General features: G+C 36.7%; 1 protein-coding gene across 9 annotated transcripts in view; it reads left to right on the forward strand.

Moving 5' to 3' along the window:
- Positions 1 to 18378, forward strand: part of VPS8 (VPS8 subunit of CORVET complex) — a 268778-nt gene that overhangs the window by 82001 nt on the left and 168399 nt on the right. For 8 of the 9 annotated variants that reach the window (XM_036243939.1, XM_036243937.1, XM_036243938.1 and 5 more), the window contains 2 exons: positions 8340 to 8386; positions 15637 to 15859. In XM_036243939.1, the coding sequence (XP_036099832.1) occupies positions 8340 to 8386; positions 15637 to 15859 (270 nt within the window). Of the gene's footprint in view, positions 1 to 8339; positions 8387 to 9375; positions 9446 to 15636; positions 15860 to 18378 lie in introns of those variants that run through there. The other variant, XM_036243945.1, reaches the window with a different exon arrangement.

Consider the following 18378-nt stretch of genomic DNA (forward strand, 5'->3'; position numbering starts at 1 on the left):
AGTAATTTTGGATCAATTTTCAATTCTCAATTAAGCATGTATCCCTAAAATAGTCACTCAGGAGGACTATTTTCCTTCTGGAAAAGGTGCTCTTCAGCCCGTTAGGATGTGTGAAGTACATGCACAGTTGGCCACAAATCTGCTGTTTCAAGTGTTTAATCTTAAATATTTAATCATAAAATTATGATTTTATGACTCTAAAAGCATTTTTTTTCTTTTGGAAAGAAGAGTGAACTTCAGGAATTATCTATTCATAACCCCAATGTGGTTTGTGAACATTTTTTTATGAGTTCACATAAAAGCATCCATGTTAAACTCATAAATTGCCTTTTTGAAAGGAATATGTGGACAGTATATTCATGGAATTCCTATTACATAACATCTTGATTTCATTAAGAACATTTGTCTGAATTTTTCTTTATCTTCATGGCTGAAATAGATTAGTAAATTAGAAATTAGAAATAGATTAGTAAATAGCAGTTAAACATCCCTACCCAAAGAATATTCTTTGTTAGTTTACGTCTTAGAGCTCTTTTATATCCAAGTTTTTATCTTTGATTTGGATGAAGATTTAGTGAGTGGCTTGTCGAATTTAGATGGCACCAAGAATCAGGGTCCAGAATGATCTTGACAAAGTGGATTCAAAATCATTATGAGATGAAATTTAACAGAGGTAAACATCAAAACTTTATTAGATTCAAATAATTAAATTGCATGAGTGCTGGATTGGGAACATCTAGAGGGACAGGATCTCAGTCAACACAAACTTAGTATGAACCAATAGTTTGTTAAGGCCCAGATACAGGAAAGTGATAGAACTTTGGGCTACTTGTTAGAAATAAAACCTCGAAGAATTTTATGGACTGTTGACAGACTATGCTATATCCCACAACTGGGATAGGGGGAGGTTTTAAAAACAACAGTTTAAAAAAAATACTGGGGTTGCTTAATCTGAGGAGACAATAAGTGGAGATATGCCTGCCTTCAGATAATGAAGGGCATCAAACAGGGATTTACTGTATTGCAGCAGAGGGCAGGCTAGTAGAAATTCTGACGTGTATTTCAGTCTAAAATGACCTAGTGCTGATATAAGAGCTCTTGGATTTATGCTATGGAATGCATTGAAATAAAAGGAGGATGTCAGACTGACCAGGAGTGTTTTTAAAAGACTTTCTTTGCTGAGTGGGAAGATTTGAGATACTGTATCAGCATCAAGAAACAGGCAACATCTAATCCAATTAAGACTTATTTCTAAGTCACAATATTGAGAATTTGTATTTTACCAGCAGGTGGCACTCATGCTTGCTGCCTCAGTTAAAAAAATTTTTTTTCTTTATTGATATTAGAGAGAGAGAGAGGGAGAGAGGGAAAGGAAGGGATAGGGAGAGAGAAACATTGATGAGAGAGAACATCGATTGGCCACCTCCTGCACGCCTTTCACCAGGGATCAGGCCCACAACCTAGGCAGGTGCCCTGACCAGGAATTGAGCCTGTGACCTCTTGGTGCATGGGTCTTTGCTCAACCACTGAGTCACACCGGCTGGGTCGCTGCCTCAGTTTTAATCTTCACCTTTGAGCAAGGGCCTCACCTTTTTTTTAGAGGCAGAATATATAATGCCATTCAATACTTCTGCTTTCCTCTAAATGTAAATCAATATTTGTCCTGTCTTAACTATAGAAAATAACATTTGGATCTTGTGATATTTTTGTCAGGTTGTGACTTTTATTTATCTGAGAAGGGTTTGACCCCATAATTATATTTTATTTATATAATAACTAGCAAGAGTGAAAGGAATGAAAGTGTTCTTTGTCTCAAATGTGTTGAACCTCAGTTTTTCTTCTGGCTAAGTCTTTCCCATCCCAAAACAAAGTCAAACAGCAGTCAGCCCTAGCCAGGTAGTTCAGTTTGTTAGAGCATCATCCCAATATGCTAAGGTTTCGGAATCAATCCCCCACCGGGGCACATACAAGAATCAACCAACGAATGCATAAATGAGTGGAACAACAAATCAATGTTTCTCTCTCTTTCTTCCTCTCTCTCTCTCTCCCTCCTTACTCTCTTTCTCAAATCAATAATAATAACCAGTAAACAAATCTCTTCTTTGCCTCACACCATACCCAACAGCCTTACACCTCCTGTTTGCACATTCTTTGCAAAGCCAAATATCTTATAAGAGTTGTCTCTATTTCTACACCTTCCTCTCATTCCATGCCTGTAAATTCTGTGGACCTTTTTATTCCTCAATTTACTGATACTCAATAGTATTCAGCACAATTAATGACTTCTTGAAACAGTCTGTCCATTGGGTTTCCCTGTTATTATACATTCAAGTTTTTCTTTTTTCTATCTCTCTCACTACTTATTGACTTTTTCTGTTCAAACTTCTTCTATATAACAGTAAATGTTAGAATTTGTCGCAGTATTCTTATTTCTGTATCAGTATTTTGCAGGATGTTGTCTGTGGACCATTTGCTTCAAAATCAGTTGAGAATCAGTTTCATATAGTTTGAATTATTTTATCTTTCTACACTCATGTTTGTTTGTGTGTGAAACAAGGTAGAGGTATAAGTAAATAAATATTAATGAGTCAAACTAAAAAGGATTTGAAAAATAATATAATTTTAAGATATTGGCAGTTCAATTTTTAACTTTTTGAGGTAACACCATAGTGTTTTCCATAGTGGCTGCACCAGTTTGCATTCCCACCAGCAGTGTACTAGAGTCCCCTTTTCTCCACACCCTCACCAACACTTGTTTGATGATTTGTTGATGGCAGCCATTCTGACAGGTGTGAGGTGATACCTCATTGTTGTTTTAATTTGCATCTCTCTGATGATTAGTGATGTTGAGCATTTCTTCATATATTTCTTAGCCATTTGTATGTCCTGTTTGGAGAGGTGTCTATTTAGTTCCTCTGCCCATTTTTTAATTGGGTTTTTTGTCTTCCTTTTGTTGAGTTGTATGAGCACTTTATAAATATTGGAAATTAACCCCTTATTTGATATATCATTGGCAATTATGCTTTCCCATACAATGGGTTGCCTTTCCATTTTGATGATTGTATCTTATGCTGTGCAGAAGCTTTTGAGTTTGATGTAGTCCAGTGATCCCACTTCTAGGAATATATCCTAAGAAGCCTGAAACACCAATCAGAAAGAATATATGTACCCCCTGTTCGTAGCAGCACTATTTACAATAGCTAAGATCTGGAAACAGCCCAAATGTCCATCAGTTGACGAATGGATAAAAAAGCTGTGGTACGTATACACAATGGAGTACTATGCAGCTGTAAGAAAGAAAGATCTCTTATCCTTTGAGACGACATGGAGGAACCTGGAAAGTATTATCCTAAGCAAAACAAGCCAAACAGAGAAAGACAAGTATTATATGTTCTCACTTATTTGTGGAATATAATGAACATAACAATCTGAGGAATGGGGTAGTCCCAGAGACGTGTAAGTGGGGTATAGACTGACAATCCCCAGAACAGGAGGTGGTGAGGGAGAGAGAAACCACAGAACGTATATGCATGTATGCATGAACAAAAGTCATGTACAACAAAGCTGGGGACAGGGTGGGGAGGGATGGGGAGTGGGGAATCAGTGGGGAAAAAAGGAGAAACATCTGCAACAAAAATAAATAAATTAATTTAAAAAAAAGTTTAAAAAAATAATTTTAAGATATTGAAAATGAAGCCTTACATTATTACCAAGTTGTACTTCTAGCTTCATTTATATTTCCATGGGAAGCAGATCATTAAGGCCATTGGTTGTAGCAGCTGCTGGCATGTTTTTATGTTAAAACTTCATGCCAGAGTGGATAAAGACTGAAGTTGATCACATAGTGAGGCCATATGAACTTTCCTTGTCTAACTCATGCTTTCTTGAGATGAACTGAGGAAGGGAAAACTGTGTTGGTGCCCAGCATATCATCTTACCCCTGAGGCTTACATAACATGCTGGTTCTGGAGAGTTAGGTTTTTCCTTGATTATTTTATTATCATACCTGAAAATAAATGAGACATACATGTATACGCATACACATACAGAGAGATATCTATAAACTGGAATATCAGCTGCCTAGCGCTGATAGTCTGTACAGATATATGTATGTATGTATGTATTATATATGTATGTATCTATGTATCTGTTTAAGAATGTCTATCTATTTTGGTGTATATATTCTAGGCTTTGCTGAACTTTTGAATCAGTTTTAAACAATGCAGTTTTCATTGCTTAATTGACTTTTAGAATATAAATTATGAGAATCAATACCATTGCTCCAGAAAGCAATGTATATCTACTATCTTATTCCTTTCACATTGTGCCTACGAATAGGAAAAGCCAGAGATTATACCTTCAGGTGGCAGATGGTAAGACAGTCACAATGCAATAAAATGATCTATTCAGTCTTTCAAACAATTGACAGGCCTAAATTTAGGTTTTCTGTCTGTCAGCTCTGTTTTATTCACATATCCACATTGCCTTCTTTAATAAGTCTTAAATATACACTAATGGTCTTTGGCTTTTATAGTGAAAAATATTTTGGCTTTCCTTAAGGATCTTGAAAATATTGCTCTATTATCTGGCATTAGGTGCCACTGTGGGGAGATATGAGGCTAGCCAGAACTTTTTTTTCCCCCTTTCAAAATTGACTGATCTCTTTTCCTGGCTGTTACTTAATTTTTGGAATCCAGGAATTTTACTGCATTGAGTCACCCTGTGAATTCATTCTAGGCTATTGTTTTTCTGGCATATGATGTGCTCTTTCAATATGTAGATTTATGTCTTTTTTTTTTTAAGGGAAATTTTCTCGAACTATTCATTCTGTTCCATTGTTTTAGTTTTCTTATTCAGGGATTCCAGTTATGCATGTATTGGTGTTTTTGCTTTCTCTTCCTCACTCCCTCCTTCCCCCCTTCCTCTCCCTCTCCAGTTTCCTCCCTTTTCTTCTCTCACTGTCCACTCCCCTCCCTACACACACACTCAAATACTTCACTCACCACTTCATTCTGTGCAGGCTGGATCTCACCCATCACTGTACTTATCATCTAATAAAAAATAATACACTTTCTTACTAAACATACCAATGATATCTTAAGTGCTAAATCCAATAAACACTCTGCATATCTTACTCATCCTCAGTGCTATATTAAACAGTGATTGATAATCACACCTGTTTGAAATTCTGTATCCTGTAGATATCTGTGACTGTGTGTTCTTCTGATTTTTAAACCTATGTGACTGTGTTGGATTTTCTTTTCATCTTCTGTCCATATCATAAATATTGATTTTCCTTGTGATTTACTCCATTGTCCACTGATTTTATCTCTATTTATTGTGGACAGTTTTATTTATATACATTGTTTCTTGTCATGGCTTAGAAGTCTGTAATTCTAACTCAAATGTTTTAGATTACTATATCCAATTTCTTATTGTTCAGCATCAAAATAAAGATGTTCTTCTCCTGGTCAGTCCTCTCCTGGCCGGTGTGGCTCAGTGGTTGAGCATCAACCCATACACCAAGAGGTCGCCGGTTCGATTCCCATTCAGGGCACATGCCCGATGTGGGCCTGATCCCCAAGTGGGGGGGCATGCAGGAGGCAGCCAATCCATGTTCTCTCTCATCGATGTTTCTATCTCTCTCTACCTTTTCCTTCCTCTCTCTTTCTAATATCAATAAAGAAAAAAAAAACTTTTTTTTTTTTAAAAGATGTTCCTCAAAACTATAGCCAAAACTACACCTACCTCTTTCCTTCCAACACCTCCTCCCATATTTCTTATCTCATTTTATGACGTCATCAGTCAGCCATCACTTAAATTAGAAATCTAGGAGTAATTAGAGACTTCTCCCTATGCCTCCCAACGTACAACCAAGTTGTCACCAAGCTTTATAGTTTTACTTTATAAATATTTCTTAATTCTGTTTCCTTTGTTTTATGCCTGCTGTCACTACCCTAGCTGAGCCCCCTGTTTCTTTCTTTGACTACTGAAGTAGCTTTCTATCTTCAGTCTTGTTTTCCAGGTCCTCTCATCATAAAAATCACCAACGTGATCTCAAGATCTGAATCTGGTGATTTCACTCTCCATTGTCTCTGTAGTTTATTCTTAGTACTTAGTACCAGGCTAGGCACTTAATTTTATGTCTTTAATAATTTAAAAATATACTTTAATAATTTCTATCTGATAATTATATTTGAAGTTTTAGTCATCTATCCATGCTGTTTGTAGTTCTGCTAATGTTCACTTATGATGGATTATTTCATGAGGTGCTTTAAATTTTTATTTTAAGCACATTTTCAGGGGGGCTTTATCAGTAGGACTGATTTTATCAATAGGACTGATTTTTGTCTATGTTAAGCAGTTTCTCTGGGGAATTCTGAATTTGCTTCTTTCCAGTGCTTCAGGAGTATCCTTTTTAAGGATCATGTTTGTGTTAATTTCCTGGCTTGATTGTCCCTGGCTTGATTGTCCCTGGCTTGATTGTTCCATACTATGGAGATGGTGTCAGTTCAAATCCCAAATCTGTCTGTGGGCAGGGTCTTGAGAGTGGATTCTTTCTTGGAGAGGACAAATTGACTCCAACTGAGTCTAGGCTGAGACAGACTTTCTTGTCATCTTCCTTTGTGTATAAGCAGATTTTTTTCTCTAATTTCCTTTCACATCAGATACAGCTTCAAGAATCCTAATTTTAGCCAGATCTTTTCTTCAATTTTTCATGTTGCAAGGTTTTAAGACCTCAGCTTTTTTTTGGGGCATTAAAACATAAGCTGTTGTGTGACCTAAAATTTTGTAGGACAGTCTGAGTTGGCAGCTCAGGACTTATTGCTTGGCTTTTCAGTTCCCTTTTCACTTTTAGACTCTGGTCTTGGGAGCTCAGCTGTATTTTCAACAACGTTTATTAAAATTTCCTCAGCATTTCTAGGAAGATCTCTCCCTCCACCCCACCCCCCTGCCCCAGGTTATCTTGCCGACTATATTCTCGTTCAGGGTTGAAACTTGGTAAAGCTTTAACAGTTTTCAAATGTATGGTTTTAGTTCCTCTTTTCGAAGAATCTAAATAGGATTTTAAATGTAGCCATGAAGAATATTGATGATTAATGGAAGCAGGTAAGTGGGTCAGGAATAGCCCTATATGTCTCTCTCTCAAATAATAGCCTTTCTCAGCCCTGGCCGGTTTGACTCAGCAGTTAGAGCGTTGGCCTGTAGTCCAGAGAGACCCGGGTTCGATTTCTGCTAAGGATACGTCCCTCGGTTGCAGTTTGTCCCCAGCCCTGGTTGGGTCGTGCATACCACTCTATGTGTCCCTCTCATGTTGCTATTTCTCTCTCTTCCTCTCTCTCCCTCCCACTCTATCTGAACAAAAGATGGAAAAATGTCCTCGGGTGAGGATAAAAAAATAATGATAATCATAGCCTTTCTCATTTTTGTTCTTTTTTGTTAACCAAGTACTAGCATGTAGTATTTTCTTCACACAGTGCTCTTCCCCCTCCTGATGGGATTTTTTCTGACAATAACCCAGGTTTTCTAGGATTTTTAAAAAAGGAAACCATTTCTTTGTAGGCAGCAGAAAATGAAGAGTACTGCCGAAATCCGATGCTTGGTTATGTGACAGTTTACAGTCATAATAAACTGTTTCGCCCTCATACTGTTGCTCTTATAAAAGACCAAAATTATGGGTTGCTGTTCACTTAATATGAATCTATACATGATGAATTTAAAGCAATTAAAATATTATGAACTGAGAAATTAAATCAACTTAAAATAGCTGGTTTGGAGGATTGTGACAAAATATGGACAACCTTTTTTACCTGAGGCACCAATAGGACCAACTATATACTGTTATCATTTGATGTATTTTATTCTGTTGTTTTTTTCCTTTGAATTTTTTTTTATAAAGTTGTGAAATAAATACATATTTTTAATCTAATGTTTATCATATAGTTATTGTAAACTCTTTATAAACTTGTAATATCTACATTATATTTTATTTAAATGGCAAATTTATTGAACTATTTTCCCATATAGTATATTTAATTCTATTTCTTCCTCCTGTCCCTCTCCTTCTGCTTCTGCACAGAAGTGAATACCTTAATGCATTATAAATTTGTTTTCTTAAAAGTATTAGGATACATTTCCAGATAAAATTACTGTGTAAAAGTGTTTTCACATTTTTAAGACTTTTGACACATAGTGCCAAGTTGTTTATTAAAGACATGGTATAAAGTTATATTCTCCTAGCCATCTTAAACAGACCACTTTCATTTTATGTTATGTCTAACCAGTGAGCCATTGGACAAAGATATAATGCTGATGCTTTCTTTATGGTTTCACTACAGGATATGGTGCCTGTCATAGTTGATTACTGCCTTCTTCTACAGCGAAAGTGAGTATACATTGACTGTCAGATTCAATTATTTGGAGCTCAGGTTACCTCTTGCTTATATTAAAATTTACTGCTATTAATCGTGTACATTTGACTGGAGAGGTGTTTTGTTTTTAATTTAATTTACAGAAATTTGATTTTTTTATAATTTGCAGTCCATTTACCTAATAAAGTTAACTTTCCCAAAATAGATGCTGTGGGTATATCATCTGTGTGTTTGTGTGGCAGGGTAGTGGAGGTGAAGAACATAGCTAACACAAGAGCAATACTACTTACAGATCTTAAAAGTAAGAGTATGATTCATGTACTGGATGTATACCCTTTTATAAACCGTCACTAAAACACAGTACTTCAAACCACCCCCAAAAGGGCAAGTTTCCTTGTGTTTTTGCAGGTTGATTTGTAGAGCCTTTTTGTTTAAAAGAAGTCAGTGTAGCCCAGCTGGTGTAGCTCAGTGGTTGAGCATTGACCCATGCACCAAGAGGTCGCCGGTTCGATTCCCAGTCAGGGCATATGCCCAGGTTGTGGGCCCAATCTGCAGTGGGGGCATGCAGGAGGCAGCCAGGTGATGTTCTCTCTCATTGATGTTTCCATCTCTCCCTGCCTCTCCCTTCTTCTTTCTCTAAAATCAACAGAGGAAAAAATAATTTAAAAGAAGTCAGTGTAAATAAAGTCTCGATTAGGCTTTGTTGGTTTCAGTAGTAACTTTGTAAATTAATCAACCTATACTGGTTCACAAATTTTTCACACTTAAAATAACAGCTCCTGCTCTCTCCCTCTCTCTCCCTCTCTCCCCCTCTCTCCCTCTCTTACCTTCTCTCTCCTCTCTCTCTCCCTGCTTCCCATTCTATAAAAAATAAAATAAAATAACAGCTCCCTACATGCCAGGTATTGTTCTCAGCCCTTTATATTAATTTATATAATTTTTATAACAACTTGTATAATTTTTGTCACAGTAAGGTCGGTATTATTATCTTCCTTTTACATAGGCGTTTCCAGAGGCAGAAAGCCATTAAATAACAAGCCACAGCTCACTGACACTTCTTTTGAGGAGCAAAGGTGGGATTCTTTACAGGCAGTCTAGCTCCGAGACTCTTGTTCTTTTGTGTGTTTTTTCATCTTCACCCGAGGATATGTGTTTGTTTTTTAAAAATTGATTTTAGAAAAAGGAAGGGAGAGAGAGAGACATCAATGTGAGAGAGAAATATCGATTGGTCGCCTCCCAAGGAGGCACCTGGGTATGTGCCCTGACAGGGAATCAAACCCACAACCCTTCAGTGTTCCGGATAACACTTTAACCAACTGAGCCATACTGGCCAGGGCTGGACTCTTATTCTTAACCACTAGCTTGTACTATTTTCTGAGTAGTAAAGAACAAATGTGAGGACCTAAAGCAGATACTCCTAAAATTCTATACAACACTGACTTGACTCATGAATTTATATATATTCAGGTGTCCTGAATCATAAAAGGTCAGATCATATTTGAAAATATCAGTGAAGCTTATCAAGAAGGCAGTTACATGGTTGTCAGATGTCTTAAGGCACAAAGAGCTATAGAATCTGCTTCTCGAGGCTAAAATTCATTCCAGTGTTTTAGGTACAGTGTTATATGTAATTATCCATTGAAATATGCTGTATTCACAGTTGGAATATTGTTGAGAATATTGTTTTATGCTATACATGGTCTTCTGTATTTGGGCCTAAGAGAGAAATTTTTCTCAAGTGTTAGTACCAGAAATACTTTTGCATCTTCTGAACAGCTAGTTCACTTTTACCTAATGGACAGTGGATTGTGTAGCTAATTACTATTTCCTAGAAAGCTAAAGCCATGGTATACTAACCTCACCCTAGCTTTTCTTTACTTAGTTTTCTCTTTACCCCACTTTCCCCGCACTTCCTTGTTATGTATCTGTTCAGAAATCACCTACAATATTATCAGTATTATATGTAATTTCTTTCTTTTGTTTTGCTGCTCTTAAATTCTTTCTTTGTCTTTGAGATTTGACAATTTAATTATAATGTGTCTTGAATAATCCTATTCCGGCTCAACCCATTTGGTGTCCTTTGGGCCTCATGGATCTGTATGTCCATTTTCCTCCCCAGGTTTGGGAAGTTTTCAGCCATTATTGCTTTAAATACTTTCTGTTCCTTTCTCTTTCTCTTTTCCTTCTGGAATTCCCATTATGTGAATAATGTTTCTTTTCATGTTTCCCATAATTTCCATAGGCTTTCTTGATTTTTTTTTTTTCTGCATTGTCAAAACAAGGCTGCCAAAAATTTGGTTGCCTCCCACACACACACACACACACACACACACACAAAAATGGGAGAGAGAACATTTTTATTTTTATTTTTCTTCTTCTGCCTGCGTAATTTGCAATGTTTGATTCTCCAGGTCACTGATTCTTTCCTCTGCATGGTCATGTCTCCTTTTGAAATTCTCTATTGAATTCTTCAGTTTAGTTACTGTATTTTCAACTCTAGGGATTGTTGTTTTTTGGATTGTTATTTTCTTGTCAAACTTCTCTTTTTGTTTTCCTAATTTTGTTTAGTTGTCTGTGTTTTCTCTAATTCACTAAACTTCCTGTAGAGGATTAGTCTGAATTCTTTGATAGTTCATAGATCTCCATTTCTCTAGAGTCAGTTATTAGAGCTTTATAAGTTTCCTTTGTTGGTGTCATAATTATCAGATTTTTAAAATTGGTATCTGTGCATTTGAAAAATTGGGCTCCTTTTTTAGACTTTACAGGTTTTCTTTGGCAGAGATAGACTTCACCACTTAGTTCGATTTTCTGGGTGTGTCTGCTGGTAATGTCCTTAGGTAGGTGGGCCTGCTATTATGGTCTGTTTTGGGGTGAGGCAACTGTTGAAGCTCTGAGTATAGGCATAGGGGTGGGTTGCCACTGGCTGAACAGTTGGGTAGGACTGCTGGCTTTGTTTCCTACTCAGGTGAGGCTATAGGATGGGCTCCATGGTTGCCTGGGTTCTCTGGTCAGGCTCACTAGATGGTCAGGATTGCATCTATATTCAGTAGTAATGCACTATGAATTAGTTTCCCTGCCCTGAAGGGCACCAGGATGAGACTTGTACAGCTCGTTGTTTGGGAACCTGAATCAGATCAGAGTGTGCATTGACCTCTCTGGTTACAGGAGGCCACCACTTTGGCTCTGCAGGCAGTATACCACGAGCTGTGCATTTTCTTTCTTTCTTTTTTAAAGCTTGTTTGTTTGTTTGTTTGTTTGTTTGTTTGTTTATTTTTATCCTCACCCGAGGACATTTTTTGATATTTTGCTCAGATAGAGTGGGAGGAAGAGAGAGAGAGAAACATCAACGTGAAAGGGACATATCGAGTGGCTGCCTCCCTCACGACCCAACCAGGGCTAGGGACAAACTGCAACCAAGGTATGTGCCCTTAGCGGGAACCGAACCCGGGCCTCTCTGGACCACAGGCCGATGCTCTAACCGCTGAGCCAAACCGACCAGGGCAAGAAATTGTTTCTTAAGACTTGTACTTTTATTTTTATAATTTGGTCTCTGTTCCACAATTTTATTTCAATTTAGTCTATGTTAAATAGAAATGATGTATATTTCTTTTTTAGTATTAGATAAAAAATATGCTCAAGACTTTTTGTAGGGCATTTAATGATTTGTCATTTTGCCTGTACAACAGTAGGCATATTTTCAGTTTATTTTGATAATAGATCCAGAGTTTACTTGAATTATAATTCTGATATTGAACATTGTTTAAAAATAGGTGCTATGTTAATATATCAGTTATATTTCAATAAAACTGTTATAAAACAAAACAAAGTAGGTGCTGTATGTAGATGATCTGACCACTTGGAGCTTATATCGCTGTAAGCTGATATCCAAAAAGAAGCCATCATTGAAATGACTTGAATTATATGTAAATATGGACTGAAAATATTTCTGTTAAATTTAACGGGAACCTGAAGTGGTTTTGATAGCCAGGGCATTTGTTCAGTTTTATTGTTGAAAATCAGGATTATTGTTTGAGAAACAGAAAGATCTTAATTATCTAGCATGGTTGAGGAACTGAATGTTTTGGATGCTGTTTTCTTGATAATTCATGTTAAAAATTTAAACATCAAAGCTAGGGGGAAAATGTGCTATGCCTTTAATTTTAAGGCAGCCATATTGAGATATAATTCACAGACCATAAAATTCACCCTTTTAAAGTATACAGTTCACCACAATTAAGGCATGCCCTTTTAAAGGAAATCTTTAGGCTGTTCTCTGAAGACTCTATCACAGGGGTGTTCGGAATCAGATGCCGGCTGGCTAATAAACGGCTCTTAATTTGGAAAACTAAATAAAAATAAAATAAAGGAAATCTTTACAAACTGTGAAAACAGAGCAATTTGAACATAATTTCTTGGAAGTTCATTTGAACTTTGCTTTTACTTTATAAATAAAGAGACCAGCCCAAATCAACTTGAGATGTATTAAGTCCCACTTATGTTTAATGGAGATTTATTTATTAGGTTCTTGCTTTGTGTTTAATATAGCCTGGCAAGCATGAGGATTGTTGCTCTTGCTCCCCTCCAGCGGTTCTCAACCTGGGGGGGGTCAAACGACCCTTTCATAGGGGTTGCCTAAGACCATCAGAAAACACATTTCCAACAGTCTTAGGAACCGAGACACCGCTCCTCTATCTGTCTCCACGCGGGTCCACCCACATGCAGATATCCCCATGCAGATACTCCCACATACAACACGAGGAACTGTATTAAAGGGTTGCAGCATTAGGAAGGTTGAGAACCACTGCTTTAGACATTCTCTGAATTTACAGTTATAATCAAAGCTGAGTTCTTCACTGTTTTGTAATAGTAAAATTGATAATGCATAAAGTGAATTTAGCCATTTCCTGTATGAGTTTAAAGTTATGAATGATACACTCCAAATGATATCTTTAATATATGACTATTAATATAAATTGAAGTTATGCAGAAAGAAGACCTCTTCGATGACTCTGTTATTCAGAATGGATTTTCTGTTGTACTGGTTATAGGGAGGCTAAGCTAGAAGTGATAAACAGCAGTTTTGTTTTGTTTTTAATCCTCACCCGAGGATACTTTTCCATATTTTGTTCAGATAGAGTGGGAGGGAGAGAGAGAAAGAGAGAGAAACATCGACATGAAAGGGACACATCGAGTGGCTGCCTCCTGCATGACCCAACCAGTGCCAGGGACAAACTGCAACTGAGGTAGGTGCCCTTTGCGGGAACCGAATCCCGTTCTCTCTGGACTGCAGGCCGAAGCTCTAACCTCTGAGCCAAACCGGCCAGGGCGATAAACAGCAGTTTTGAAGTTAGCCCTTCCTGTAAAGAAAGTCGGCACCCAGGAGTATAATACCTAAATATAAAAAACACAAGAGCTAAACACTCTTTTTGTATGTACTTCTTTGTCCCTCCTTCCCTGATGCTCTAACAAATATTCTCCCAGAATGATGAGAACATATCTTAGAATTTTGTTTTATTTTAATTTTAAGCTAGAAATGCAGTTAGGAGTTGCTGAGTTTTATTTTTCTTCTTTATTGTAGCATCTGACTGGTTAAGGAAGAAACTTGGAGTTTTACCATTAATCTTGCCAGCATTGCATGCTGTTGTGTGTCGCAGGAGTGCCTTGTTTGTCAACTTTCATGCTCTGTTTACTGATGTTTTAGCTCTTTAACTCTCCTCCCCAGGGCTTTTGTGCTGAACTAAAATGTATAATTATCTTTCCTAGCATATTTTGTTGTTGTTGTTTTATTTTCTTTTTAAGAGAGAAAAGGAGAGAGAGAGAGAGAAACATCCATGTGAGAAACATCAATGGCTGCTTCCTGCATGCCCCCTACTGGGGATGGAGCCCAAAACTCAGGCATGTGCCCTGACTGGGAATCAAACTGGGACCTCTCAATGCATGGGACAACACTCAATCCACTGAGCCACACTGGCAGGGCTAGCATGTTGCTTTTAACAACACATGTTACAGAGTACAAGCACTGACAAATATGTGACATTTTCTTTAAATTCATTAGAGTTACTTTGTTGTTCTCACTTTATGTTTCTTACAGTAAAGCTTCATTAATCTTAGTTTCTTTTACTTGGCTAGTAATTGGCAATCACAAAAATGCAATGGATTATTGATTAAAATGAAACCGACATGAGAAATACTCAGATAAGTATGAAGCAAAGGGGGTAAATGATGCAAAAATTACATCTGTGAACATGAGAAAAAATAAATGGATGTGGATATTCCCCCAGGATATTGCAAATACTGTTTATTGAAAAGTGGCATGTGGTTCTGATGAGTTGCAGCCAGTCAGCTTATCGTCTCTCCCCTTTCAGGACTTCAAGTGAGACAAGACGCTGTCCCACTCCTCTCAGACTCTTTCTTGACCTTTTTGTGGAACTTTTTGCGAAAGGCCACACCTGTGGATGAACCATTTAGCACTTTTCACAATTGACACGATACACATATAAAGAGATCATACATTTAGTGAAAAATAAAGAATCATAACAGATATATAGAATTAGCACAGGTTTTGTATTTTAAAAAAAAGAGTGAATTATTCATGAATGAGAGGATAAAATACAATTATTGAGTATGGTGGTATTTAGATTAATTTAAAAAATTTGTTTCTACAATAAAATTGTTTTCAGACATATTTTTAAAATATTGAACATTTTCTTCTTCTACTATCAATCATCATTACTTAAACCATTTGGAAAGCAAATGGTAAGAACTAGATAAAGAAACAAGTTGCCTCCGAAGATTAGCTAGGAATATTTAGAAACCAGGACAGAGGAAGAGATAACTTGTGAATAGTCGGGTTTTTCTTTTTTCCTGCTTCATCATGTTTACCACACTACCTGCTCCCTTGTGTGTTGTCTTTCCCAAGTAGTGGGCCATAGACTCATACAGGATTTAGGCTGGAGGGCTGAGTTCCAGTTCTGTCTATTACTTGTTAGCTATGTGACTTTCAGCAAATAATTCAACTTATTCAACTTTTTTTATTTGTGAAAAGAAGTATTAGGAGAATTAAGATATATATACATATATACACATACACATACACACATGTATGTCTATACATATATATATTTTATAATATAAAGCTGTATGCAAATATTGTTACTGTTTTTAATAAACTTGTAAGTTGAAATAGAAAAAAAGATGATATACTTAGCAGACTGGATTTAATGGATGTTTGGAATGTTCCTAATTTTCTTTCTTTCTGTTATAGAGATCTTTTATTTAGCCAGATGTATGACAAATTAAGTGAGAATTCAGTGGCCAAAGGAGTGTTTTTGGAGTGCCTTGAGCCATATATTTTAAGTGATAAATTGGTGGGGATCACACCCCAAGTAATGAAAGACTTGATTGTTCATTTCCAAGATAAAAAGTTAATGGAAAATGTGGAAGCTCTCATTGTACACATGGATATCACCAGCTTAGATATTCAACAGGTAAGTTTATAGACAGTCTACTAACTTACAGAATAAACATCATTCCTTTGTTGATTATTCAGGGCGTGGCAAAAGTAGGTTTACATTTGTGAGTATGTCAAACAGAGTTTATGCTTTTATTATTATTTATTGCATTATTTTTCATACGAATAACTGTGAACTTACTTTTGTTTCATCCTGTATTTACCTGACTGATTGGGCCTCATTCTGCCATCTATCAACCCCAGTTACTTATTGAGCACTTTTGGTAAGATGTCTTATAAACTTGTATATGTCAATATGTTTCTTAGGACTATTTATTGACTGATTCTTCTTCATCTGTTTGTTCACTACTACAGTTTTCACTCTGCAAGTGGATTTCAACTAAGTACTGTTACATGAATAATAAAATATTTTTACTCTTAAGAGTATGATACCATTTTTTAAATAAAAAGATACTTTCTAAGTCCAGAGTTAATAATTATCATGCATTGAGTTTTGAAATAGTATAAGAAGCAAATTACAGGACATCTCAGAATGATCAGCCAGCCCATTGTGTGATAATGTGCTTCCAGCATATCTGAAGTTTCTGTAATAATTTTCAGTCCTTAATTGGGGAGCAATATGTTTTCTGGACTAAGACATTTCACAATTTAACTCTTTATTTCCACATCAGTCCTAATGATGAACATGCTGCTCCTGCAAAAGCACAAAGGTACAAAGGTACTAAGCCCTACTGAACTAAAATATGGGTAACTGACAAAGATCTTAGATAGACCAAAATACATTTAATTTGCAAAATTATATAGAAATGAAGGTTTTGGAAATTGGTTATTGTTTCCTTCCTGAAAGTTCTTTATGAATTGCTGTGAGTTTGCAAAGTAAAGCCAGATCCTCCTTTATATATGCCTTTATATTATATGGGTCATTTGGCAGTCTTCATCGTCTGATAATAGGTCTAGTGATTTGAGAGCATATTATCAACCTAGCTTTATTTACTTATCACCAATATAAGAGAAATTTCTAATTTCTTCTCTTTCCAACATTTTTAGCTTTTCCCTATTACTATGTAAATGATTTCTGATCTTTTTCATGTTAAAAAAATTTCTCCTCAGTTACCCTTCTCTCCATATCAGTTCCCTAGGTTACTACCACATCTCACTTCCCAGTCCCAGATTTCTTGAAAGCACTGTCTAGGTGCTATTTCCATTTTTAACCTTCTAATCACTCTTCAATTTTGCTTTCACCAGTTAACAATGACCTCCATGTCCACTATATCAACCAATATTTTTCAAATTTTATTTACTCTTTCAACAGCATTTATTCATTAATTTAAGGAGCATTTATTGAGTGTGAGGCTCTAAGGATGCTTCATTGACCCTAGTGGACAAGGCTCACCCTCTCATAAGGCTTACATTTTAGCAAAATAGTTTGACAATGAACAGATAGATAAGTAAACAAATCAGAAATATTCAAATAGGCAACCTGGTAGGGAGAGAATGAGTCTATTTTATTTTATTTTATTTTTATCCTCACCCAAGGACATTTTTCCATTTTTGTTCAGATAGAGTAGGAGGGACAATGAGAGAGAAACATCGACATGAAAGGGACACATCGAGTGGCTGCCTCCCGCACAACCCCAACCAGGGCCGGGGACAAACTGCAACCAAAGTATGTGCCCTTAGTGGGAACCGAACCCGGGTCTCTCTGGACCACGGGCCGACGCTCTAACCGCTGAACCAAACTGGCCAGGGCAGAATGAGTCTATTTTAGATTGACTAATTATAGAAAGACTTTCTGAAGAAGTACCATTGAGTCTGGAATCTGAATGACAGGAAGGAATCAGTAATGCAAAGATCTTGAAGAAGATGATTGTTATAGGTAAAAGCAACAGCTAATGAAAAAAAAAAAAGTATATTTATATGCATACCTTGGGTGTTAAAGTAACAGATAAAAGACAAATAGATTTGGAGCCTCTTTGAAAGAGAGATGTAGACCTTTCAGGGCAAGGTGAAAGTTTTAGGCAAGATCATTCTGGTTTGCTTTAGGAGAAACAGAATGAGTGGTAAGAGCTAAGTACAGAAAAAGCAAGGGAGACTAGTTAGGAGCTGGTCCAGGAGGTGGTCCTGGCCAGAGGTGGCCAGAGAGATGGAGAGAGATGGTCTGATTTTAGATATGTTTTGCAAGTAGAACCGGTATGCTGATGAATTGGGTTGGGGTTGGAGGAGAGAATTTAAGGATGATGCCTTGTTTTTTGACTTGAGAAACAAAGTAGTGATTTATTTATGAAATTTGGAAGACCGAAGTAAATCTAGGTTTGGAAAACAAAATCAGGAATTCTGTTTTGCCATTTTATTTTGAGATAGCTACTAGATATTCAGGTGAAGATAGAAAGTAAGTGATTAGATATGTGGGTCAGAGGATAGATTAGGACTGAAGCTGTAAATGTGTTAGTCATGGGTAAAGATCATGGCACTGGCTGAGAAGGGAGGGTAATGAGAGACAGAAGAGGTCCAAGAACATGCCTTTGCCTAGAAAGG

This window comes from Molossus molossus, unplaced genomic scaffold (assembly GCF_014108415.1).
Source record: "Molossus molossus isolate mMolMol1 unplaced genomic scaffold, mMolMol1.p scaffold_m16_p_5, whole genome shotgun sequence".
Taxonomy (NCBI): Eukaryota; Metazoa; Chordata; class Mammalia; order Chiroptera; family Molossidae; genus Molossus; species Molossus molossus.